Source organism: Ambystoma mexicanum, chromosome 11, assembly GCF_040938575.1.
Source record: "Ambystoma mexicanum isolate Mex_15411 chromosome 11, UKY_AmexF1_1, whole genome shotgun sequence".
NCBI classification, from domain to species: Eukaryota; Metazoa; Chordata; class Amphibia; order Caudata; family Ambystomatidae; genus Ambystoma; species Ambystoma mexicanum.
In genome coordinates, this window is record NC_090934.1 from 451,326,971 (window position 1) to 451,353,519 (window position 26,549).

The 26,549-nt window shown below is 45.3% G+C and overlaps 1 protein-coding gene across 5 annotated transcripts in view; it reads right to left on the minus strand.

Moving 5' to 3' along the window:
• LOC138503504 (embryonic protein UVS.2-like) overlaps positions 1 to 26,549 on the minus strand; it is a 275,168-nt gene that overhangs the window by 142,896 nt on the left and 105,723 nt on the right. For all 5 annotated transcript variants that reach the window (XM_069623289.1, XM_069623288.1, XM_069623285.1 and 2 more), the window contains one exon: positions 9,928 to 10,043. In XM_069623289.1, the coding sequence (XP_069479390.1) occupies positions 9,928 to 10,043 (116 nt within the window). The remainder of the gene's footprint in view (positions 1 to 9,927; positions 10,044 to 26,549) is intronic.

A 26,549-nucleotide genomic window follows, 5' to 3' on the forward strand; every position in this document is an offset into this window, starting at 1 on the left:
TGAGCTACCGCCGCCCACCATCTCATCCCAGAACCAACAGCAAGAAAATCCCCTGGTTCAAACCCATCCTGGTGACTGCCTCCAAAAAGGGGGGGGCGGCCCAGGACCAGAGCCAGGGGAACCCACAATGGCTCTGATCTCCAGTTGCCAAATTTTTCTTTCAGATTCCCAAGGCTCTCCACAGAATTCTGCCCAAATTTCTTCTCTTGCAATGTCCAAAACCAGAAAATTAGCCCACCAGTTGTCCAAAAATGTACATTATCTGTGCCCCCTTGAGGGGAAGGAGGGAAGATATTATGCCCCGGTACAAGTACAGGGGCAGGGTACAATTTTGGCACTGGTGGACACTGGATCTCAAGCTACCCTTCTGTCCAGAAGGGCCTTTGACGAACTGAATGCAGGAAGGGGAGAGAATTACCAAATTCCTCTCACCTCACTTCCTGGACAACTGCAGAACTTTGACGGGAAGGAAATTCCCGTCGAGGGGACGGCAGACTTGGACATTAAAATTGGGCGACACAAGTTGAAACACCCAGTCATAGTTGTGACTCCAGAGGGCACCCCTTGTTTACTGGGGAATGACCTCCTGAGGAGCTTGTCACCCTTAATAGATTGCGTAAACAAGGTCCTCTGGACCCAGACTAGCCGACCAATAAAATTAAAACAGAGTGTCAACCATGTTAGTTTAAACGGCACCTGCCACATGGTTGAACAAAAACCTGACCAAGTAGAATTTCACTTCCAGAATAGCCAAATTCCAGACGTGACAGTAATAGCAGTAGGACAACAGACTGGTGATGGAGGGTCCTCTCTATTTCTGAAAATCAACCTTCCTTCCAGTCTAAAGTGGTACTCCACGCTGGAAGGAAACACTCTGAAATTCTTTACAAATCCACAATCAGATATTACCACTCCTATAGTCCAGAAAGATGTGAAATCAGCTCAGAGCCTGGCTGATATTCAGCAAATTGGAGAGCAGTTGTTCATCCCTGTCCAGTTAAATGATGGGAAGGACTCTGTTCTCGCTCGAGTGTGTGTGAACAACGGTAAGAGCTTCATCAGCGAAGCCATGTTCCGCCAACTCCCGAAAGATCCAGCCATTCCCACCTTCAAACTGATAGGCAAATGGGAAATGGATCTGGAAGCACCTAATTCCAAACATCTCCTGCCAAGCAGGTATATGCTCAAAATCTCCATTGGCAACAAGAGCATAGTCCACAATTGTTGGGTCGTGCGAGACGTCCCTGCCGCCTTTTACTTAGGCAGTGACATTCTCAATCGCTTCGCCATTAGTTTGGACCTAATAAACTTCAAAGCTTGGTCCCGATTAGCGCATAATCCCATGGGCTTTGATGATCCAGAAAGAGCATTTAGGTAAGCTCAATTGCTACCTTATGCAGTTGAAATTCAGATCAAAGAGGAAGTCACCATCCCAGAAAGGACCCGACAATTATCCCTGGAAGTGAAAGCTAAAAGAGGACAATAATTGCAAAACCCTGATGCTTATATACATCTAAACGCTTCTCTCCAAAAGCAAGGGTTGGGGGTAAACCCAACTCCATTAGTCAACATAGAACATGACACCATTCCAATAGAGGTGGATAACAGCGACTTAAAGAGTATTACTCTAGCCGCAGGCACCATTATTGAAATGGCGGTTGATGACCGACATTTTTCCATAGATTTAGGTAATGAACTGTTAGGGCCAATCCCCAAGGACTGCTTTGACAGTGACAGTGATGACAATACAACACCAGACAGGATTTTTACCCGGCATGGGGGGAACTTCCTGGTGTACACTTCCTGCCCCTATGGTAAGGAAGATGTGAGTTGTGACTTCAGGAGGGATGAGGTGATTTTCCAGGTCCATGAGGGCTGCCTGTCCCACCTGAAGCCTCCAGTCCAAATCAGCACTCTGACCAGGGACTTCTCCACCCAGCTGGAGGAGGCCGCTGAAATAGCCAAACCAGAAGTCTTTCCAGGCTTCAGGCAGATGGTGGAAGAGAGAGTCAACCTAGCTGACGCCTGTGTGACTCTGGAACAGAAGCAAAAGTTGAAACAAGTTTTCTTGGATTTCCAAGATCTCTTTGCGGTAGACTCATATGACTGTGGTCGCACTGACATCCACACAACAACAATCCCCACGGACCCTGGCATGACTCCTGTGTTTGTGAAGCAATATCGCTTGCCTCTCGCATCAATGGAGTCCCTTACTGAAATAATTAAGAACCTTGAGTCCCGGGGAATAATCCGTCCAGTTCACAGCACCTTCAATAATCCGGTGCTGGGAATATTGAAGCCAAACGGCCAGTGGAGATTCTGCGCCGACCTCAGGGAGCTCAACAAACGGGTCCATACTTCCCGATGGCCTCTGCCCTACATTGACCAAGGGCTGGCCCAGATCCAGGGGTCACAGGTATTCACTGCAATAGACCTGACCAATGGATACTGGACCGTGCCTGTCAGCAGGGAGGACCAATACAAACTGGCTTTTACCTTTGGGGGCCAGCAGTACACATGGACCCGGACTCCCTTTGGATACCTTAACTCCGGTAATGAGTTCAACATTTTCCTACATAAGGCCATGCCCGACCTGGGTGCGAGGGGTAACCTGGCTTATGTAGATGATGTCCTCATCAAAAGCTCAACTGTGGAGGAACACATAGCGGAGATCCGTTATGTTCTGACACAGTTGAGGGCCGCCGGAGCAAAACTTTCCTTTCAGAAAGCACAGTGGTGTAGAACCCGTGTTAATTTCTTGGGGCATGAGATTACTCCGCAGGGTCTCTGTCCCCAGGAAAAGAAAGTGGAAGCACTTCAGAAACTGAAAGACCCCACAACTCTGCGGGAACTAAGGAGCCTCCTTGGACTGACTAATTACAGCAGAAAGTTCATTGAGGGCTACGCAGAGATCACCAGACCCCTGATTCATCTCCTGAAGGAGGGGGTCAAGTGGGAATGGGGTCCAGAACAATCCGAGGCAGTAAGACAACTCAAAAGAAGCCTCTCACAAGCGCCTTGCCTAGCTTACCCTGTCAGAAACAAGGAGTTTCGCGCCTTGAAACACCTGTGTATAGGCGCGTTACAAATACCATATCATATCATATCATATCAGTTCTTCCTGGAGACAGGGTTCTCTAATACGTGCTTGACGGCAGTATTATACCAAAAGCATGACAAGGTCAATAAAGTAATCTCCTATGCGAGCAAAACTTTATCCTCTGTGGAGGAAAAATTCAACGATTGTGAGAAGGCACTCCTGGCAACGGTGTGGGCATTGAAGAATTACCGCCCGTTTATCCAGGGGGAACACATCATAGTGGAGACTCCACACCAGCCTCTGCAATATCTCCAAAGTGACAGAATCCGGGCCGGAAATGTGAGTAATTCCCGAATTACTTCCTGGATTCTGTCAATGCAAGGCTTTCCTGTGGAGGTCAGATATGGCCAAAACAAGAAGAGTCCCCTCGCGCAAGGTCTGGCTGACTTGCATGATTGTGCCAGAGAAAACTGTCTCGAGGACGAAAGTCTGAAAATCAAGGACAACACGGAGGCATACCTTAATTCCTCACACAAAGTCTTTGAAGAAGACAAGTGTGAGGGAATGCCCACTGTGTATGTGGATGGATGCTCTTACCATGTTGGCAACGACGGGGAGAAAGAACTGGTGGCCGGCGTAGGGAATGCATGGGTGAATGAGTCCCCAGAACCCTCCGCTGGATACAAAATTGGTCCCCGAAGTAGTCAGGTGGCAGAATTGATAGCTGTGCATCAGGCCATCCTCACTGCTGTCCAGCATCAACTCCACGAACTGGTCATAATCACAGATTCGGATTATGTACGGAACGGGTTCGTGGAGCACCTGGTTAATTGGAAAACCAGAGGCATGTGATGTGCTAACAACAAACCCTTGAAACATGGGAAGTTGATCCAAAACATTGATGATCTGGTCACCTCGAAAGGAATGACCATCTATTGGAAGAAGATCAAGGGTCATTCCAAAATAGAGGGACCAGACAAAACTGGAAATGACTTAGCTGATCAGCTGGCCAAAACCGGGGCCATCCAAGGGGATCTAAATGAGATTGAGTCCCTGTTGGGGGAAATCCAAGTCCCTGCTATCACTAGGTCCCAGACAAATGCTCACAACGACCTTTCAATTGCACAATGGAGTAAGGAGACCCCTGATGCTGATTTGATTACCGCTCAGAAGGGGGATCCAATAATTGGTAAGTTTTACCAACACCTTGAGGACCCTGAGAACTTTCCCTTGACGGATACCGATTATATTGGGAAAGAGGACCTAAGAGTGTTGATGAAATGTCCAAAAATGTTCCGAATCCAAGACGGTTTGCTGGTAAGGAAATCCAAAGCTGGCCACGATCAGTGGGTGGTTCCTACCTCATTCCGAAGCCTGATGTTAAGTCACGCCCATGATGCGGCCACCACCGGTCATAGGGGGTTTCACACAACACTGGAAATCTTAAGAGAGGTTGCATACTGGCCACACATGGGGCAGGACCTCGACCAATACTTGAAGGGGTGTCTTGTGTGTGCACAATTTCAGCCATCATCCCTCACGCACCGTGCGCCTCTCCAAAAGAGGGGGATGACACTGCCATGGTCAGATTTACAAATCGACTTTGTAGGCCCTGTGATTCGCTCTGCTAGGGGGAATAAGTACATGTTGACTGTGACATGCTTGTTTACCAAGTGGGTGGAATGTCTCCCAGCCCCAAATTGCAAGGCAGAAACTGCAGCTGCCCTGATGATTAACCACATCTTTTCCCGTTTTGGTCTACCTCAAAGGATTGAGTCAGACAGAGGTAGCCACTTCACCAGTAAAGTAATGACAAAGATGTGGGAGATACTGGGGGTCAAAAGGAAGTTGCATATTGCTTACCGGCCAGCTTCTTCTGGGGCAGTAGAGAGATATAACCGAACCATTGTGAGCATATTAAAAAAGTTTGTGGCAGATTCTGGGCCAAGTTGGGATATCCGATTACCTCTGGTCCTAATGGCGATCAGATCTACCCCTTCATCTGCAACCAAAATCTCACCATTCGAGTTGATGACTGGACGCAAGATGGTGCTTCCTCAGCATTTGCTCTACAGGACCCAAGAGCAGACACTGATAAATGCCTCCACTACTCATGAGTATGTGGAGAATTTAAGGAAACACCTCCAACATGCTTTTGCTTACGCTCAGCGGAATCTAGAAAGATCGGCTGATAGCATGAAGACCCACTATGACCTAAAGACTTCCAGGAAGGAATATCAGGTGGGGGACCGGGTCTATCTATACAACTTCCAAAGAAACCAGGCAAAACAGCGGAAATTCTTGCCTACATGGAAGGGACCCTTTGAGATCATCGACAAGATCTCCCATGTGGCCTACAAAATCCACATCCCCAAAGGTCATTTGGCAGAGGGGGAAGACAAGTGGGTCCACATTAACCAGTTGAAATGTTGCCATCCCAGGCACACTCTGCAACAACTGGAGGAATCCTCTGGAATCCTAGCGGGTACTGTCTCAGACTAATTCAGTTCCAACCATAAAACATACCACATCTAGTCTCTAAAATATTGTGATTTGCATGAAACTGTCTCTTAGTTATACTGTTTTTTTTTTCAAAATAAGAATGTAATGTTTCGTTATGATGAAATGCATATGCTGCCCCACTATCTCAACAGTGGTGGAAAAATGTCTATGAATAGGTATTGCCGCTCTTCCTTTGTCGTCCTAGGAGAAAGAAAACCTGGGGACGGGCCAAGGAGGACGATCCGGAGACCGGGAGCAGAGACGCAACAGGCCCGGGGTACCGCCCAATCTTCCCATCAGGACCGGCGAGGAGAACCGATCATTCCGACCGGATGGAGAAAAAGATGCTGAACTGTGCCATCTATTGGAAGAAGATGAGGAAACATCCGAGGTCTTGCGAGTCCCATTAGTGAAATAGAATGGCCATCGCAAGAGGGGGGCTTGTGGGATGTTTTTATCCACGCATCCAAGCCCTACCTCAAAACTGTGCAGTACTGACATGGAAAACATCATGATGGCCAGAGCTTCCCAGAAAATGCACAGGGAAATGCATGAAGAATAGGCTGCCACTCATTTTTGCCGATGTTATGGGCACAGAAGGACACTGCCTAAAACCACCATTGGACTACCCACACAGTAGTCTGAAACCATTGGGAATGGCAATGCTGATTGCCAAAAGCAACCTAGAACTGTGGGGAATTCATTTTCTTAAATCCCAAAAAGGGGTGCAGTACCAGTACTCACCACTATCCAAAAGCCGGCGTTTTAAAACAACACCAGACATTTGTGTAAAACTGAATAAATGAACCCAAAGCAGGCCAAAGAAAGACTTACTAAGAGGTGGATACAATTTAAAGTTATATTCTGAAGTGACTTGAAGGTTTATAACAAGACTGGCTGAGCTCTGCAGGTCTGCAGCGGCTTAAACTGAAACTGGATTTAAAATTACCAAAAATCGAAATGTGTAAATAAACTGAGGGACAGACTTGTGACTGCCACATAGTTTGTCACTGTTAAAATGTCATAGTTTTTAACTTAGAATCAGCATTCCAGCTGCATGTGTAAAAATTGTTAGTTTTATTTGAATGCAGAAAACTGGGTAACTAAAAGTGACATTAGCTGGGGCCTGGCTTAAGGAACTGGATTCTGCCCGACAACTTCCCCCCAATTGGAGTGAAACTGGATCCACAGCAGTTCTCAGGCCTGGCTGCATTCTGAGGGGAGGTTACCCCTCTCTGATTGAATTACCAAGGGACTGCTAGAGACTAAACAAAGGACCCAGGCAGAGGGTTTATTGGGGGGAGGCCATAAATGGCTTCCTCTTGAACAATGGGCCTTCCAGGGCCCAGGCAGATGGTTTATTGGGGGGACCGTAAAATAGCTTCCTCTTGGCAGAAGCTGGGAGGGGCAGGGTCTCTGAGCTTGGCAGAAACTGGATAAACTGGTTTTTACACCATGTGACCTGAAAAGACACACCCCTGTTGGCCAGAATATGATTCTAAGAAAGATGTATAACTCACAGTGCGGACTTGTCAAAATTATTTAAATGATACCATAATTCTTGTGAATTTTCTGTGCACGTTTTAAGACGCGTTGGGAATTTGTGTGATGTTCTGGGGCAAAACCCCGCTATTTATGGATACTACAGACTCTGTGTTTAAGCTAGAGACATGGGAATTTACTGGAGTATGTAAGGACAGGCCGTGTATATGTGTATAATTTTTAATGAAGAACCTAGGTTGCATAACCCACTAAAATCGAAAATAAGTTGCCATTTTTGAATGCAAGCCCTCAGGAAGAGCAGAGTTTGAACAGAGTATACCTCATGTGATAGGTAATATGTACATGCAATGACAAACCACTATGTATTTGAGAAATGTGTATTTTGATCAAATATAGATTTGTGTGCAATTTGACTGGGGAGTGTCCTTTCTGCAAGCCATTAAATGACATCATTCTGACACACAATCCTGCTCTCCAGTGAGAACGCAAAGAATTCTCCAACCTATCAGAACTCTGAAGGGGTTGGGCCTAGAAAGCTAGCCTCTCCACCCACTTTCAAAACACATAAAAAGAGACTGCTGGGACAGGTAGTATATATATATATATATTGTTTACATTCGCAAATAAACCGTTTAAACTTGCAAAACAGAACTACTTCTTGGCTCAGTGGGGTCAGGGGGGTTCCAAGAGAGGGGTGTTATATAGGGGTAGTCATCCAGAACTCATGAACTGGACATAAAGATATATCAATAAGGGTTTCCATTCAGTATCCCAGACTAGGCATTGACTTAGCTGTAGTGCTGGATTGAATCCTCTTACAATGCCTCAGCTGTAAATATGCTGCAAGATCAAGGAAAGCATCCACAAATAGGGGTTGCCGAGCCAGGGGGCCAGTAAACCACCAATAAGTGGACACAGAGTTTCGATGGGAGGGAGAGACGTACCAGCATAGCTTCCATGTTGGCATGGTGACTAATAGTAAGAAAGGAGCCACTATAGCAGAACTTAAAAATAATGGCTTTGCCCACCCCCTTTCGGGGAAGCCAGTCTACATGCAGTATACTGTACTCAGGCGGCAGTAAATGCACAAGGACCGAGCCTGATGTATCATCAAGCCACGTCTCAGTGACGCACGCAAAGTCAGGGGGAAATCATCAACCGACTCATAGCAATGCGTACATTGTGCCACCAAGGAATGAGCGTTCAGTAATAGACGTCCCCCACATAAGGGAACCTTACTCGCGTAGTAAATCCAGTGGAAAGCACAGTAGATGAAAGTGCTAGTTTCAGCAGTTGGCTTTACGTGAAGACTAACAGTGTTGGTGACCCAGACCACGTCCATGGAAAGGAGCCCCCTGAGCCGACCATGGCCCGTACAGGCACAGACAGGCTTAACTTTGGCGTGACTTTGGTGTACATGTTGCGAGCCCGCTGCTCCTGCCCACTGCGTTTCCGGTCAACCCACTGTTTACATGTACACATGTTAGCGCAGAGGCCAATCCCCCAGGAGCCAGGTAGCAGCCACTGAAGAGAAACTGCTGCCTGGTGTGTGCAGGCAAGAAATGAATGAAAGACTGACCGCCGGAACGAGCCCTGGGGTGAAGTGAAGGGCAGGCAATCTTTCCCTGTAGTCACGGCATACAAGGAAAACAAAAATGTCATTCAAATAAGCAAGTTGAAAAAAATAACATTGCTTAAATGTAAAATGTTGCTAAAGTGAAAATAAAAGGCGTCCAGTCAAGTGCCACGGTCAAAGACCATTAAAGGAACCAAGCAAACAGTTTAACTAAAGAAGAAAAGGAAAACGGATAGCAGATGCGCTAACTATCCACAATATCAGGAGCACCTCAGTGCCAACGCTAAGCATACAACATTGAGCAGAGGCGAACAAACACTGTACCTTCAGGGAGAAAGCCATGTGTGGAACATTAAGGGATTAGCTTTCACCATGCATTAAAAGGCCTTAAACACTCCCGTTTCTCCTCTTTGCACCATTGATCATGCAATAATAATTTGATTCATACCTCTGGTATTATATGGTCAATTGTGCATCTTAAATTCAGCTCATCTGTACGTTCTGTGCCCACCTTGGTACCCTTCAGAGTTCCTAATTCTGCTCTTACAAGCCATATATTGTTTGAAATAAAAATAGCAGTGATTCCAGCTGGGGTGAATGAGACCTCAACAGCAAGAAATTGTTCTGAGTGACCCCAACATGTATGAGTTAGATGTGGGATCCTCACAGCCACCAGCCACTTAAACAACATGCGCCAAATTACAGAGTTTTTTCACTGGTGCAATTGCAAAGTTGCACGGTATTAGCATTAGGTCAAAGTTTGACTTATTTCTAAAAAACAGTGGAACATATTAGTAAACCATTGCACCATGACACGTGCAGTTTGGCATGTTATTAATATCAGGTCAAAAATTGCCCTAGTACAAAAAATATATATTTTTGATGCATTTTTGCACCAGGGTAATATTTGTCCTAGTGCTAGTACCGTTCTGTATTATCGCTTGGGTACATATTACGCGGGTGCAAAAATGCTGTGAAAATGTATCGTTTTTGCAGGAAAAAGGTTTCTGTAATTTGCCAACTCGTGCGTTTTATGAGGCTTGTTCGCCCTTTTTACATTATCCCTTCCAACCTCTTTAAGAAATATTAGAAGTTATTATTTCACTGTTTACATTTGCAGCTATGAATGAATCAATGAAAAGGCTTGTTTTGTGTAAAACTTTATATAGAATTGCATTGGTACATACGTTTGTTTCATTCAGGTTCTGTCTCATTGCTAAGCACGGTCATGCTAGTAAAATGTGAGAGGAGGACTTCTTTCCACACACAGGCAATACAACTCAATACATTCATTAATGTGTTTTACCTGACCAGCCGTGATGCGGATTAACCAAAGGCAGCTGCCGCCAGTCGCAGGTAACACTGTCCTTGAGTTGACAGTGATAGTTCCACTCGGCTCATTGAGCAAAGTTCTGCAGAGATCTGTAAGAAAAAATGATTGCATTGAGTAGAACTTCCAAGGAATGCATCTACTCTTCCGGAAGCGCATGGGGGATTTCCGTGTGTCTCTGGTAGTAAAGAGCAGGTCTTTAAATAAAGAAGAACGACATAAGGGGACACATCTGAACTGGAACTAGTGAGCATTTATGCTTGGAAAGAACACTTTCATGGGAGAGGGTTTGTATCATTGCTAAAGATATTTGACACTTTGTCAAAGATTATGCAATAACTATGTGAATGTGTGATGTTTGAAGGCATGTACTGCAGAATATCAAAAGTGTAGCTATTTCCACCCGACAAACCAATTTATTTCAATGCTAGAGACCTTCTGTCAGAAGGTGATGAATCCACAATACAAGACAAGGAATGGCAATGACCCCATATTATTTAATACAAAGTCTATTTATCCAGATTTGTATTCTGTCAATTTGGTAATTTGGGATATCATTTACAGTTAATGGTGAAATACTGGTAAGAATTTAAATATTAGCAATTAATTCCAAAAACAGAGAAGTTATAGTTAACCTGCTGGCAACTTATGAAAATAATGCTTCCATTGGCTGACCTCAATCTTTGGTTACAACAAAAATAACAAACCTGATCAGGAATTCTTATCTAACAAGTTAAACAGAGCCTTCATCCAATGACAGGAGAACAACAACTCACAAGGGAAGTCACTCCCTAAACATTGTCTAGACAATGAATGCCACTATAGATCTACCAATCACACCCTTTTTATTTTTCTCATATCATATGCTGATCTCCTCAAAACAGATACCCCTCTTCCACATGACCACAATCTTTCCAAGCAGTTTCCTTATGTGGTTGTTACAGGAAGCTATTTCACCCCCCACTTGACAATATCCTTACTCCCAAACAAATTATTTTGGAAAGAGTTATGAAAATCCCTCCACCAGAAATGCCTACAAACCTAACCTAAAAAAAAAAAAAAAAAAACTTGAATAGCAAAGACTCAAACTAGCCCTACGCGTCATGGAAATGGGAAGGACATTAGAAAGCAAATGTCAACGCTAGATCATTGCCCACCAGCAGATTCCTTTCGTTTTCCCAAAGCATGCTTGTGCCTTCAAACCGACCTTTGACCTTGCACATGCAATGCATGTGGTTCATTTTCCTTTACCACATGCTCATTTGGCCTACTTGTTCTGTGATTCATGATGCTTCTAGGCCGTTTCAAAGAATTTCAAGTGGGAATGATCACAAGCTTCCATTAAATCAAAAATCTATTTGTAGGAATAGTGCACATTTAAAAAAAGGAAGCCTACAAGGCCATGCATACCAGGATTTTTCAGATGATTCCGGATATACTTGCATGGCCTGGAGCTCTGGTTCTGCTTTTCCCATGGAAAATACAATAGTACAAAACGTAGAATGCAAAGAAAAAAAAACCTACTCTATGGTGCTCTCTGTCTCTCCTATCTTTTCTATATGCTTCTCTATCGACTATTATGCTCTCTTCACTAAATCTGGTAGGACCAAGTTTGAAAGGATATACTGGTCTTGAACTCAAGCCTCTCTATCGCTGAAACCTATACCAGTGCTTCCTCCAGGCAAACCCTCACCAACATCCTCTTTGTCATTCCCTCGCCAGACCTTTGGACTCAACATATGGTCTCTGTGCTTTCTCCTTTCTCTTCTTCTCCCATTAAAGGTGGCACGCCGTGGGAGGCTCTCCTGGCCTCCTTCCATTCCTCTAAGGTCATCATTAATGTTTACTTGAATGGTACCATCTTGGTCCAAGGCCCTCAGGCCAACCTTCTCCTCTTTGATAGAAGCTTCCTGTGCCTCATCAATTTCCTTTCTTCTCCTGCTGTTCCCTCTCTTCCCTCCATGGCTTTCTTGCCTCCTCCTGCTGTCTCCTCCCAGGCTACTTTGCCCTCTCCTCCTTCCTCCTCCTCTCCCTCAGGCTTCTTCTATACCTCTGCAGGGTGTACCTCTGATGTGTACCCCTCCTTTGAAGTCTTTCAAGGACGGCAACCGTCTCCATATTGCCACTCTTGCTCAGCTGTCAAACACTCCTCTGATATCTGCCGCCTCCTCGAAGAACTTGACCTCAATGTTCTCTGTCTCACCGAGACATGGTTCACTGCCAGCTCTGTCACAAGCTTTGACACTCTCCTCCCTGATGGCTACAAGATCCTCTGCGTGCCCAGACCCAACCATTCCGGAAGGGGTATAGCCCTGATCTTCCCTGAGTGGATTCCTGCCTCTGTCATTCCTATGCAGGCCTACTCCTCTTTTGAATGCCTCGTCTGCAGGCTCTCTCTCTCGCCTAGCCATTCCCTTACTGTGGCTACCATCTATCAGTCACCTGGTCAAATCTCCTCCTTCCTCTCTGAGTGGGCAGACCTCTCCTCTTCCCTCCTGGCCTTGACCACTCAACTCCTCCTTCTTTGAGTCTTTAACATCCACCTCAATGCCTCCTGTTCTTCCTCTGGACTCGTTCACGACCTCTACAACTTTCTCACTCTGGATGTTATGATCTCTGCAGACCTTCGCCTTTCTGTCCCTCTCACCACTCCTCTCTCCTGTAGTGATTATTTTCTCCTTTCCTCCCAGCTCACTCTCACCACCCCTCAGGCCAAGCCAACTCCAGTACTTCCACCTACCTTCTCAGTTATCCGACCCATGAAGTGTTTGTCAGATGAGGAATTCGCCAACAATTTCTCATCCTCCCCTCTGCCCCCCTTCGGCTGACTCACACCCTGACACAGCCCCTTCTCTTCTCAATTTAGCTGTATCTGATACTCTTGATGGTCTTGCCCCTGTCATGAGGATCTGCTTGAAGCCGTACGAATCAGACCACGTCACCCTTAAACGTGAGTGCAGGGTGGCTGAAAACAAAAATGCCGTGCTTCCTGTACATCTTCTGACAAACTGGCTTGCCGCCTGTTTCAAAGGTAATACCGGCTCTCTGTCCGCACCAAGAAGAGAGCCCTCATCCAAGCCCGCATCTCTGAGGCATCCAACAACTCGGCCGAACTCTTTCAAATCTGCAAGGAGCTGGCCAATCCTGCTGCAATCTATACCTCTCCTGTCCCCTCCCAGGCCCTCTGCATGGCCCTGGCTTCTCATTTCATCTGAAAAACTCATGACATCCTGTGCTCTCTCTCTTCCTCTCCTCCTCCTCCCTCTACTCCCCGCTCTTCCTCTGGCCCTTCTGTGGTGACCTCCCCTCCCTCCTTCTCTGCCTTTCCCCTGTTCTCCCCAGACAAGGTTTCTAGACATGTCCGATCTATGAAAGTCTCATCAAAACATGTTCTCCCCTGTTCCTCTAAAACCATCAAGGAACACATTGACACCCTGCTCTTGCTTTGGCTGACTTCTGCAACCACTCCTTCAACACTGGAGTCTTCCCTTCCCCCTGAAGCACTCCCTTGTGAACCCTCTTCTTAAGAAACCCTCAGCCGACCCCTCCTGCCCGGCTAACTACCATCTAATCTCTATCACTCCTTTCCTCGGCAAACTCCTGGAAAAGCTGCCCATCTCCCAGCTTAATCTGCACACTAAATCAGTTGGTTGTCTCCATGACCATCAGTCTGGCTTCAGAGCTGCCAGAAGCACGGAAACTGCTCTCCTGTACATCTGTGAAGACCTGCTCTCCAACCTTGATTCCAATACCCCCTGTGTCCTCATCTTACTTGATCACTCTTCTGCCATTGATACCGTCAACCATGCCATCCTTCTCAGTCATCTCCATGATAACCTGGGTATCACCGATCAAGCCATGGCTTGGCTGACCTCTTTCCTCTCCGATCGACCCTCCGAGGTCCAACTTGGGACCTTCCTTTCCTCTATCTCTCGCTCTACCTGTCGTGTTCCCCAAGGGTCTAACCTCTCTCCCTGGCTGTTCAACCAATGCCTGCCACTTCTTGACCACCAAATTTCCACTCACTGCCCCAACTTTCGGTGCTATGCGGATGACAGTCAGCTCATTTTCAGGCTCCCTTCTGCCATCTCCTCTCCTTCTCTCATCTCTGACGGTCTGTCTGCTATCCAGGAGTGGTGTGCCGTCAACAATCTCTGCCTTAATGCCAGTAAGACAGAGATTCTCCTTATCGGCACATCTGCTCCCTCCTTTCCTGTCGCTCTCTGGCCTTCCTCTCTTGGCCCTCTTCCTGCTCCCATGTGTGAAGCTAAAAACCTCAGGGTCACTTTGACTTCACACTCTCTTTCTCTCCTTATATCTATGGCATCTCTAAGAAGTCACACTACCAGCTGCACCTGCTCAGGGTTATTCTTCCTTTCCTCTCCTTCGCCCAGAAGCTCACTGTCTCCAGAGCTCTGCTTCTACTTTCTGCCCTCTGCAACTCATCCAGAACAGGACTGCGAGACTTGTCCTTGGCCTCAAACCCAGGGATCGTATGTCTCCAGGACTGAAATCTCTTCACTGGCTCCCAGTGGCTGTGAGGATTAAGTTCAAAACCCATGCATTGTCCAAGAGGCCTTCTGGGGCCTCAATACCTTCAACTCTGTTCCTAAATATCTTACATCTCGAGCCATCGCTCATCCGCCTCCAACTCCCTCAGGGTCAGTCGCTTCTCCAAGCAATGAGTTTGTGGTAGATCTCTTTCTTCAACTGGGGCCTCCCTCTGGAACAGCCTTCCTGCCTGCCTGAAACTTGAATCATCTCCGGTTCCGGAAGCACCTCAAGACCTTCTGCTTTCACTCCTCTCCCCTGCTGAACTCCTGACTGAAACTGCACTGGTCACATGGTTACCCCCTGATCTCGGGCCCAGGTCCCCTCCCCCACCAGCTGCACTGCCTCCCTGGCATCACCTGCACTTGGGTGCTGTTTCCGTATACCTACAGTCCCCTACCAGATTTTGACACTTGATGTATGCACTTACCCCTGCACTTGCCACAAGCTGGCCACACATTTCACCTATTCTTATTTATTAAATGTATTTTACTGTTGATCCTAAGTATTGCATTTCCCCGTCCCCCTTTACCCCTCTCACTTTTCCCTTTCCCCTTCCCCTGCACTTGCGCAATCTCAATGTCACCTAGTAAGATTGTTGTCTTTGTATTCTCTCTGTTCCCCCTCCCTTGCCGCATCTCGCCTTGAAACACGTGTGTGTATAGGCACGTTACTAATGCCATATCATATCATAACAGTTTGGGCTTTTGTGTAGGCACAGATAAGGCAGAGTTGTATTAACTGGCCATTGATGATAGCAGGTGCAAAATGGTGCGAGTACCTGCACATGTAATAGCAGTGCCTGGCAAATACCAACACTGTTGGCTTTACCAATGCTGGTTTTTAACAGGATTTCAGTGAAGGACACACACAGTGCTTATAAATCGAGTGGCTGAAGGTAGACCTGGTTAAGGCATTTTTATTACATCCGTAGTGTATTCACAGCTCCAGTTAAGTCATTAACTCTCAGAAAACTGCTTCGAAAAAACACTGGCAGGCACTTTGAGTGCAATGTTTGTTCATAAGGCTTGATTAAAACGAGCTCAAGAGTTCCCACGCGGAGGTGTTTTGGGCAGAAACTGGGTGGGAATGGCCATAGGGATTTTCATGGCCATGGCCAGTCAATGGATGGGCAAATACCCAAACAACATCTACAAGTTTTGTTCCCCTCCTCATATGCCAGTTATCTCTATATGTACTGTAGTGTAATACTTTGGGTGTAAAAGTATCAAAAGAGCCTCATAATAACCAAAATGAAAATAGGTACCTTCACCCGAGCCAGCAGTGGTTTAAGTGGGTGGGAAATACATGGTAAAACTAAGTTGTTTTAACTACAGAGAGCGGCAGATATATTTAACAAAGTGCTGCACTCGTTTCACATTGTGGAGGGTGTTTCGCGCTAGACATAGATGGAGACCTGGCGCTGTGGAGGGGCAGCGGCAGGAACATTCTTCTATAGAACTTGTAGACTTGAACTAATGACCATATCAAAAACAAAATGAAATGAAAAGAAAACGTTATCAACATTGAGGCAGCCCCAATAGACAGCCTTGTTGAGCTGCCACCTCATAATTATTACTTGCACAAATAGACAAATCAGAGTCACATTTTCACAAACTATCTACGGAACCACATACGTACAATTAGTCTTGCGCACTCAGATGTTTATGTTTCTTTCAATTATAAAACACACTGAAGAACCAACTGCGTCTAAGTAGCACCAAAGTAAAGAACGTGCAAAAAACAAAAAAAATACCTCTTTGTTCTTTATGAAGAGTTAGGATTTGAGTTAATCGACTGGTTACTAGGGGTAAAGCATTCTAAAGCCCAGGGGAAACAACTGAAACTCTCTGACCCTCCTAGTTTGGCACAGCTCCTCTTGGAATTCACAAGATCCACCACCAATCTTGCATGATCTTCCTCTGGAGGAAGCCATGGGTGCAGCGACACTGGCACAACCTAATGGATGCGCAAATAATAGCGCCTCTCATCAACAGCACTGTATACAAATCGAGTTGTTATTCCTCGGCAACTGCAGTGCCACTTTTTGAACGCCTCGCTGGGAGATGCTGCAACACAGCACACACAGGGTGTGAAAGGACAATATTTGCCTGCTCAAGCCACCAACATAAAGTGTAGGCATGGGAATGGCCCTTGCCAGTCACAGCCCCAGTGGTGTTAGCTGACCATTGTTGGGAGCAGGTGCAAAATAGTGAGAGTACCTGTACATCTAATAACAGTGCCTGGCAAAGGATTAAAACGAATGCCACAGCAAAAGAATGCTGGCTTTGCCAATGCTTGCTTTAAAATGGACTTCAGTGGCTGAAAGCAGGCCTGGTTGACATGTTTATTACAACAGTAGCTTTAGATCTCCAATTAAGTAATTAACTCTCAGAAGACTGATTTGAAAAAACATTGGCAGGCACTTCAAATGCAAAGTTTGATGGTAAGGCTTGAATAAAGCAAGTTCAAAGAGTTCCCACGAGGATGTGTTTTGGGGAGGCAGAGGCATGAATGGGTGGGAATGGCCACAGGAATTAGGAAAGCCGTGGGCAACCAATTTGTGGGCACATAACCAAACAACACCTACAGACTCTGTGTCCCTCCTCATATGCCATTCCTCCCTTTCTGTATTCCAATGCAGTAGTTTTGTCTTATGCACCTAATATTCCTAATAGTCCAAACTAACAACAATGGACAACCACATCCTAATTGACTGGGAAACATTGGATGCATGCAAGGTTGCTACAAGGCCCAACCCAAACAAACAATGCAAAGTACGTAAAAACTATATCAAACAAGTGGAAACTGTTTAACAACCTGACTGATGTATTTATAAAGTGTAAAGAAATTGTGTTTAGGGGGCTCTGTGAATTTCTTCCAATATTCTCATGCATTACCGGGGGTCAACTCCAAGTGGATAGTATGAAGGGGTGGGTTTTTCTCGATAAACATTTAACAACATAGGTTATTTGGTTGTAAGGTTTCTGATAAGAGAGAAAGTACCTGTATTGTGTGGCTAACACACCCTACCTTGCAACAATATTATAGGTATAGCATTCGTATTGCTTCAAATTCTGTTCCATGGGATCTCTTTCCACACAAGAAACACATTTCTATCTCGCATCAGAAATATTCAGGCATGGCAAAAACAAGAACAGAGGGACAATACATGCAAATCATGTACAACAAGAATGGTTCATTGAAACATCACTTGCTCTAATCCTCCAAACACACATTAAAACAACGTATTCTTTTTTACAGCATCCCTCCTGAATCTTATGAAAATGCAAGTCAGGTTTCACACGGACCTTACACAACAAACACAGAAAGGCTGGTCATGTAAGGAGAAAGACTCATTTCAAATCAAGACTTCATGAATCTTACCCAAAATGACATGCTGGTGCTAACGAAAACAAATACCCTAGAGTGACGCCAAGGAAAGCCAATACAAAAAGCCTAACACATGTCATGGGGCAATCCAGGAGTGAGGTGACGAAGGGGATATTCAACAGTTAGCGTTTACTACACTCTCAATAGCGCAAGATTATGATATGAGTGGCTGCTTTCATGAAACGATTCTCCAGGGTAAATATCAGAGATGAATGAATGATCACTATTGATCATAGACTTGACCTCAAAAGAAATGACAGAATGCCAAAACATAATAGTCAGGATTATATGGTCAATCATGGTACCATCACGTAAACCGTTGTATGTGGCTTTGCCTAGTATATCTGGTGGCACTCTGCCACTACATTACATGGAGGCCATTTTCACATTGTACTTTGTGCATATATGGGCCTAGTTTATCCTTTCTAGGATCGCTTAGGATAGGTGTAGTGATGCCATATGCTACCTATTTGGTCGTCAAGTAGTTATTTTTTAGGGCCCTTCACTAGTTTTAGGTTGAAGTCACGCCCCATTATATGCAGCGGAGTGTTCCTGTGGTAAAGTACAAAACAAGCTCAATAGATTGAATGTAAGCCAAGAAACGCCCCCTTTCCTTGTAATTTGGAGCCCAATAAAAATTGATTAACCACAGTGATGGAAAGTTGGTATGATGTTTGACTTCAATGTGGAGATACTCTGTATTACTATGCACTTTGGTTTGAAGACAGATAGGGATATCATGCATCACAACCCTGCAGCATTTCTGCCATGTCAGCTGGGGATTGCTGAGCTGGCAAATGAAAAAACGACATCTCTGGTGAAGATGGCTGTGGACCAGGTTTCTCGCATTAAAATTATGTGAATAGAGTCGACTGAGTTGAGAATATCAGCTTCACACATTTTGTTGTTAAAACCAGTCACGTTCCAAGAGACATTTCTAGTTTTGTCTTGGCCATAATTTGATGTTACCAAGTGTTGCACGTCATAGACCATGAGCCTCATTAGATGTTTGGCGGTAGCCTTGCCAGTAAAACCAGCAGGCTTTGCCAAACTTCTGGAAATGTCTGGCGCCTGCGAATGCGCATTTACCGGGTCATTACGGACCTGCTGGACCTGGTAATTGCCCATTTGCGGGTGCCGAAAAAAGATGCTCCCCATTCCCATTCGGCCCTATAGGGCTGAATAGGAATGGGGAGGTTGGATGCACCGGCACCGTTAATAATGGTGCCGGTGCATCCGACATGCTCGCAGGTGCCGTTCTGCCGACCTTGCAGGCAAAAAGGGACCCGCAAGCACAACTCATAGTTGGCCTTTCTGGGAACTACGGTACCGGCATGCGTTCCGGTACCATAGTTCCCGGACCGGCAAATTTATAATGAGGCCCCATGTCTCGCACATGGGGGTGTGGGCTTGGGTTCACAGACGTTGCAACAGCCAACGCTTGGAGTCCGGCCTACTCGCACGAGTTGTCGATGGGTAACAGCTTTTGGAAGCAGGGGTAGAAAAAGCTACCAGAACAATAAAATGTCTGAGTTGGCAGCGATTCTTCGTTAGATTGGAATTGTTAAAATAGTTAAATATTCCAGATCACTTTAGAGTAATAATTATACAGTCAGCATTTAGCTATTTGTTCGTTTTTCCAATTCATCCAATTCTTCTTACAATTTGGCGACCAATGGCTGGTCCTATGATGGAGGTATTTATCCACTGAGCCACTTTATTAATCAAAGAGATAGATGGTCCTCGATCAGTGGAGTGTTGTGCTGGTTCATGCTCAATAATAAATGATACAGGAGCAGACACAAGAAACATATCAAACGTGGCAGCCATTTTTGTTTCATCTAAATGTGGGTAGCAATATGGTGGAAAATTCATTATTTTCTTGTTCTCTGTAATGGAAGCGTCAAACAGGCATCCTGTGTTGTTGCAGCAATCTACTACCAAAGCTACACAGGCATCCTGTGTTGTTGAAGCAATCTACTACCAAAGCCACAGGTAGTTCTGTTGTACACTCGCTGGCCTTATGAAGAGTGGAGATCTACTTGCCCTTTCTGCTCTCACTAGCTATAGGGGTGTTGTGGCAAGCAAGGGAACTTGCAATATTGGGCTTGTAAGCCTCTTCTTTGTGCTGTTCACTTGATAGTACCCCCATCTTGCTATGCCTTAATTTTCTCTCCACTGCGTTTGTTGGAGCCTCTAGTTCACCCACGACTTGCCTTAGGTATACATTACGCGTACCTAAATGGTGTGTTTTACCTGGAACTGCTTTCAGAGGCAGAGAGGCAGTTGCCTTTCTCTTTCCCATATTCAAAGGCCACTGGAACATTCTGGTGAATGATAGTGCTATAGTCTGGTGGTGACAGCAGATGTCCCGTCTCCTTGAACTTGTCTTGTGACTTTTATCGATCGTGGCTGGTCAGCCCCTTCTCGCCTATCTTATGGACTTTGCAGGCCTTGGACACTCTATGGTCTTGCAGGCATTGAGGACATTCAAATAAAACACTCAGGAGTCTGTTATGGCTGAGAAGACGCATTGCCAAGTAATGCAAGCAATGCATTTGCACTGCCCGTTTCTCCAAAGTAAACAATCAAACATTACACAGGCTGCTACGTGAGCTACTACACAGCCTTAAGACTGTGCCTGAAGATTTAAATTTAAAATGGACAATTTACCCTTTTCATTTTAGAGCACAACGGATGAGGGTTGAGGTCGTAGTTTTAAAAATGATTAATACCAGAGACCCAGAGCTATTCACAGGACCATGGGGAACCTGGGTCTTGGGGCTAAGTGATGTGTTCGAGCCCGAGCTCGGCATAGCTCCAGAATTCATCCAAAGGTCCCCTACTCGGGTACACATCACACCAGCAAAACTACCCATGTCAATTTACCACTGCGCTGCTCTCCCTTGTCACTTTCCTTGACGCAATTGATGAATGGGTCTTCCAATGCAAAAGCCAGTAGTGGCAATAGTAGAGATGGGGATATGCCCAAACCACTTAAATAGATCTTTATGTATATGTCAATGCTATTCTCTCCTCTCTAAACATAATTCATTCTACACCATTACTTTTCACACACACCAATTTGTTAATGTTAATCTCAAAGGTATTTGTATCGTGCACCGTCACCACTGGAGTGGTGCCCCGGCACTCTGGCAGATCTGAAAAGGATGGGGGGGTTTAGTACGGTGCAGTTGGAATAGGAAAGTGAGAGTTGTAATTTACTGTTGGCAGCTTCAGTTCGGTTTGCATCATTCACTGAGCTTAAGTGTGATTTTCGGTTCAGTGTGACTTCCCATGTGCGGTTGATAGGGGTTATGTGTTAGTCTGTTGTTGCAGTGTGGTGAAGTAGGTGCGTATTGCTGTGCAGAGATGTGGTTGTATGGGTTTCTGTATGGGAAGTGTATGCGGAAAGTTAAGGTTTTACAGTTGGGTTAGCAGGTTTTGTCTTTGTGTTTGTGTGCTTAACATGTATGATTACCCTGTGTGTTTGGTATTGTGGTTTGTCTGTTTAGTTGGCAGGCATGTTGAGGGGTGGTAGTTTCCTCTGTGTTACTCTAGTGGTAGGTCTACCTGGCTGATGCTGGCGTGTTCTCGCCCCGGGTTGGTGATGATTGGGATGGAGGGTTCTGGTCACTCTCTGCCTGTCCTTTGCAGGTTCCTTACCTACCTAAGTTTCCTAGGTGGACATGGGTTGTTGTGATGCCCTCCCCCCATCCTCTGGTTAGAGAAAATTAAGTTAGGGTCATGGGTTACACCTTAGGTTCTTGTTTTCCGTTGGGTGCATGATTCCTAATAGTGTCTTCTGGTTCTGGAGAAACAAGCCAAGTTTTCAGCAGTTTCCTGAATTCCAGGTGATCCCTTGTGCTGCATATGTTTTTTGGTAGGTCATTCCAGGTGCTTGCTGCCAGGTGAGAGAAAGATGATCTTCTGAATTTTCTTTCATTTTAAGGTTTTGGTTTTAAGCGAATGTTGTTGCTTGATCTGAGTGGTCTTGTCAGACAGTAGATGGTTATTCTCTCATTTAGGAAGTCTGCTCCTTGGCCATGGATTGTTCTGTGCGCTATACAAATTGTTTAGAACTTTATTCGCTGTTTTATTGGTAACCAAATTAGCATTTTCAGTACTGGGGTAATGTGTTCTCTTCATGGTAGTTTGAGCAGGAGTCTGGCCGCTGCGTTTTGGATGTGCTGAAGTTTCTTTAACAGTTGCTCTGGCATTCCTAAGGATAGGCTGTTGGCGTAGTCTACTCTGGACATGATGAGTGCGATGATGGTGAGTGTTTTGTGGGTAAAAGAAAGGAATGGTAGGGTCCTTTTTACCATGTTTAGGGGGAAGAAACATTTCTTGATTATGGCGTTTAATTGTGGCTTGAGTGTCAGTTCATTGTCCATCAAGACTCCCAATTTTTTCACTATTGTTGATAGAGTTGGTGTTCCAAGTTCCGTTGGCCATGGGATGTAGTGATTGTTTTCCCCGCTTTTGGATATGATAATTATTTATGTTTTGCCCGGGTTGAGTTTGAGGCTGTTGGTGTTCATCCAGCCGGAGAGTTCTTGTAGGCAGTCTTCCAGCGTTGTTTCCTTCCTCTGTATCTTGTATTTTGTAGATGCTTTGTGTGTCATCAGCATAGTTGTAACATGCGAGGCCATGTTTTTTTAATGAGCTTGATTAATAGTGCCAGGTATATGTTGAAAAGCAATGGGGATAAGGAGGATCCTTGTGGTACTCCGCAGGTGCATACTCTTTGGGTGGATTTGAAAGGTTTGATCCATACAGTTTCTGTTCTGCTTGTTATCCATAGTGGGGCTAGTTCAGTGATTCCTATTCCTTCCAATCACCCAATTAGAATATCGTGGTTGACTGTGTCAAATGCTGTGGAGAGATCTCAGATTGAGAGCAGTGCCGTTTCCATTCCTATCATTGTTCTGAAGCCTACTTGTGCTTGATCCAGCAGTAGGTTTTCTTTTATGAATTCTTGTGTTATTCTGTAGATGTATGTTTCAAGTAGTTTTGCTGGGCACGGGATGTTTGTGATAGGTCTGTAGTTGGAGAGGTCCTCCATGTTTCCTGCTGTGTCTTTGAGTAGTGGCTTGATGTATGCTGATTGGAATGAGCTCTGTACTTTTCCTGTTGAAATTGATTGGTTGAAAAGGTTTCTGTAGTATTCCATGGGTGTTCCTTGAGTGAGGAGTGATTTGTGTATATCTGGTAGGCAGGGATCCATGGGGAAGCCTGCTTTGTTGCTATTGTTTACAAGCTTGCCGAATGTCTCAGCTGATATTTGGGGGACACTTCGGAGTTTGTTCGGGTGATCCTCGGATGGCTGGGTAGGTTGCCTGTTGTAGTTGCTTGGTCTGCTTTGTATGATATGTTGGATGGTGGCAATTTTGTTTTTGAAGTAGTCTGCAAGGTCGTTGCATAATTTCAGTGAAGGTGTTGGTGTGTCGCTGTAGCCAGGGGGCTTTCTCATTTTGTTTATGATTTTAAACAGTTCTTTTTGGGTGTTGGCGCTTTGGTGATTCGTTTTCGTAGTATTTCTTCTTGGCCTTATGGATTTCCCTTTTGTAGGAGTGGATATGTTGTTGGAATTGTAATAGGTATTTTTTTTCCTTTGTTCTAGTTCAAGCTTCCTGTTTTTTCTTTTCATCGCGCTGAGTAGCGGTGTAAACCATTTTGCTGTTGCTCTTTTGCACGATGGGGTAAAAGGATTTTCCTTGGCGAGCTCGTCTATTGTTCTGGTGATCTACTTATGCAGTAGTTCTGTTTTTCTGTCAAGGTGAGGTTCATCCAGAGTCATTGCCGGTGGTTTGTTCATTTCCAGTAGTTCTACTAGATTGCTATTTTAACGGTCCTCCAGTTTCTTTTCATGATAGTCGCCAGTTTGTCGGGTTTTTTAGTTGTTGATGTGGCAAGCATGATTACGAAGAGGATGATGAGGTGGTCGTTCCAGAGGATCTGTATTGGTGGCACCATGGTGATGAGGTTTTTGTTTGTGAATATTGCATCTAGTGTATGTCCCACTGCATAAGTTGTTCCTTTGACTAGCTGATGTAGTTTCATTGTCCTCAGTTGTTTGGCTAGTAATTTCTGTGTGTTAGTGGTTTCTTTGTCATACCAGATGTAGAAGTCTCCAAGGATTATCAGGTGTTCCTGTTCTATGGCTAGGTTGAAGATGGCTTCAGTGAAAGAATCCACAAAGTTGCATTAAATGTCAGTGGTCTGCATCGCAGGAGGAATTTGAGGTTTGTCTTTGGGTTTGCTGTTAGGCGAAGGCTTAGGGATTTGCAGTTTTTTGATGGTTAGTTGTTCTTCCGTTTCAATTCTCAGGTGTTCCTTGTGCCAGTCCTCTTTTGTTTTTCCTCTTTGCTTGTGAGCACTTGAAGTTGCCAGGGAGGCAGTCATGGAAAGTAATTTTGTAGTTGTCATCTAGCCATGTTTCGATTATGAATAAGATGTAGATACCTTTATCGCACAGAAGGTCATAGATCTCTGTGGCTTTCTTGGACATTGATCTGGCCTTGATTAGGTTGCAATGGATCGTTTTGATGAGGTTAGGTTTGTTTTTTGATCATTTGGTTCTTTAGTTGGGGTGCTTCTGTGTTGTCATAGTTCAGTTGGTGATCCGCTGAGTCTGCTTCATTGTTGAGACAGTCTGTTAGGTTGATGGTTGGGTTGATGAATTCTTCTGTTTCATCGTCTTCTATGTTTTGATAGGCTTGCTGGTGGTGACCTAGTGTTTTTGTGATGTAAGGAATGAGGACTTTGGTTTCATACCTTTCTATTCTGGAGAACTCTCTTCTTTTTGCGGGGTTCAAATTGGTGTCGGCATGTCTGGATCTGTTGGTGGCATTGGAGTGTCGAGGTGATGCGGGTGTTGTGAGGTACGGTGTGAGATATAGGGATTTTTCTCCTCTCATGTTCTTTGTTCTGTTGGTTGTAGTATTTGTTGGGGAGTGTTCTGTATTTGCGGTGGTTTCTCCTGGGGGGGGTGAGGGTGTGGATCTGTTCTGTTTGTTCCTTGTTCAGATTCTCTTTGGTGGCGTCCAGATCTGTTTCGGGGCATTTTGTGGTCCTTGGTAGTAGGGTTGTTAAGGTATTGTGGTTACCAGGGTGGTAGCCCACCTGTAAGGCCTTGTGTGGCTTGGCTGGATTTGATTCATATCCTCTTGTGATGTGGTAGCTCGGTGTCCTCTATGGGTGGTTCTCCAATTAGTGGGTTAGGTTTTGGTGTTCCTCTAACTATGGGTGGCCTGTCTAGGTGGGTTTCTGGCAGGGTACTATGTGTTGGAAGTGGGCGGTGCAGTTGGATATGTGCACAGGGTGACTGGTTCCTAGTTAACTTGGGGAGTGATCTGGCTACAGGTACTTGCTTTCAATGGTTTTGGGTGTTCCTGGGTGAAATGCAGGCCTAGGTTTCGCAGATGGCAGGCAGTGGGAGAGCACTCCTAGATTTGAGATCACTAGATAGTGGGAGAAAAGGTCTAGGTGTCACTTTATGGCAGTTAATTGAGATGAAAAACACACCCAGATTCAAGACTCTTAGATAGTGGGAGAAAAGGCCTAGGTTTCTCAAAATGGCAGTCAGTTGAGAAATAACACACCTAGATTTGAGATACAGAGACAGTGGGAGAAAAGGCCTAGGTGTCACAAAATGGCAGATAATGGAGACGAAAACACACTTAGATTTGAGACTCATAGATAGTGGGAGAAAAGGACTTGGTTTCACTATGCAATGGACGCTTCAATGTGTGCCTGTAAGTTGGGTGTACACTGGGCTCTTCAGAGTGTGTTCTAGCTGTATATGTTTAGTGGGTGAAGTACTTACTGCAGTGGTGGTGGTTTAAGATGGGCAGAGCGTAAATGTGTCAATCACTACCAGTAGTTCTCCCTACATTGTCCATTGAGGCAGGGTGACGGCTGTCTGGTCCTCTTTGTCAACTTGTGGGTGCTATCTGATGCTGCTTATGCTGTTCATGGGTGGAATTGCAACCACCCAAGAGAGTCGATTTGGGAGCAAGCAAGCTTGTTGGCAGCTGCTTGATGAATAGGTGGGGCTTGTCACTGCAGCTGGATATAAGCTGCTGAGTACTGCCTTACGTGTTGCTTGAGGTCAGCGTGGGGTGGGTTCAGGCCAGGGTATAAGGGCCCAGTGGGCTCTTCTGTTTGAGTATGTGTGCAGGACTTGGGACCGGTGGCAGTGATTTTCGATAATACTTATTGGTGGGTGGTGGCCTGCTTTCCCTGCTGACACCTGCAGACACTTCTCTGGGTTGATTCTTGGCAATTGCCCTTTGACTTGGGGACCTTGGCGCAAGGGCTGCACCGGCAGAAGGCTGCCCTAGCACTCTCGGTCTTGAGAAGATGTTGGACCAATCAGGGCAGGGGGGAGCAGTAACACATAGGAAGCCACAGGGGAGACTGAGGTGACCAGGGAGCAAAATACAATTTCAAATGCAAAGAAAAAAAAGTCACAGAAATGCAAAATAATTACCTTTTCTTTCCTTAAAAAAAGGATGCATGGCTAAGGCCACCAGGGACAACACTTATCCCAAGCACCTACAGCTGAAAAATGCTGTTGGTGCTGCAGAGACGTTCCTACACCCTCTCACAGGACTAACCCCTTGTTCTGCTGGCCAATGGGGCTACAGTGT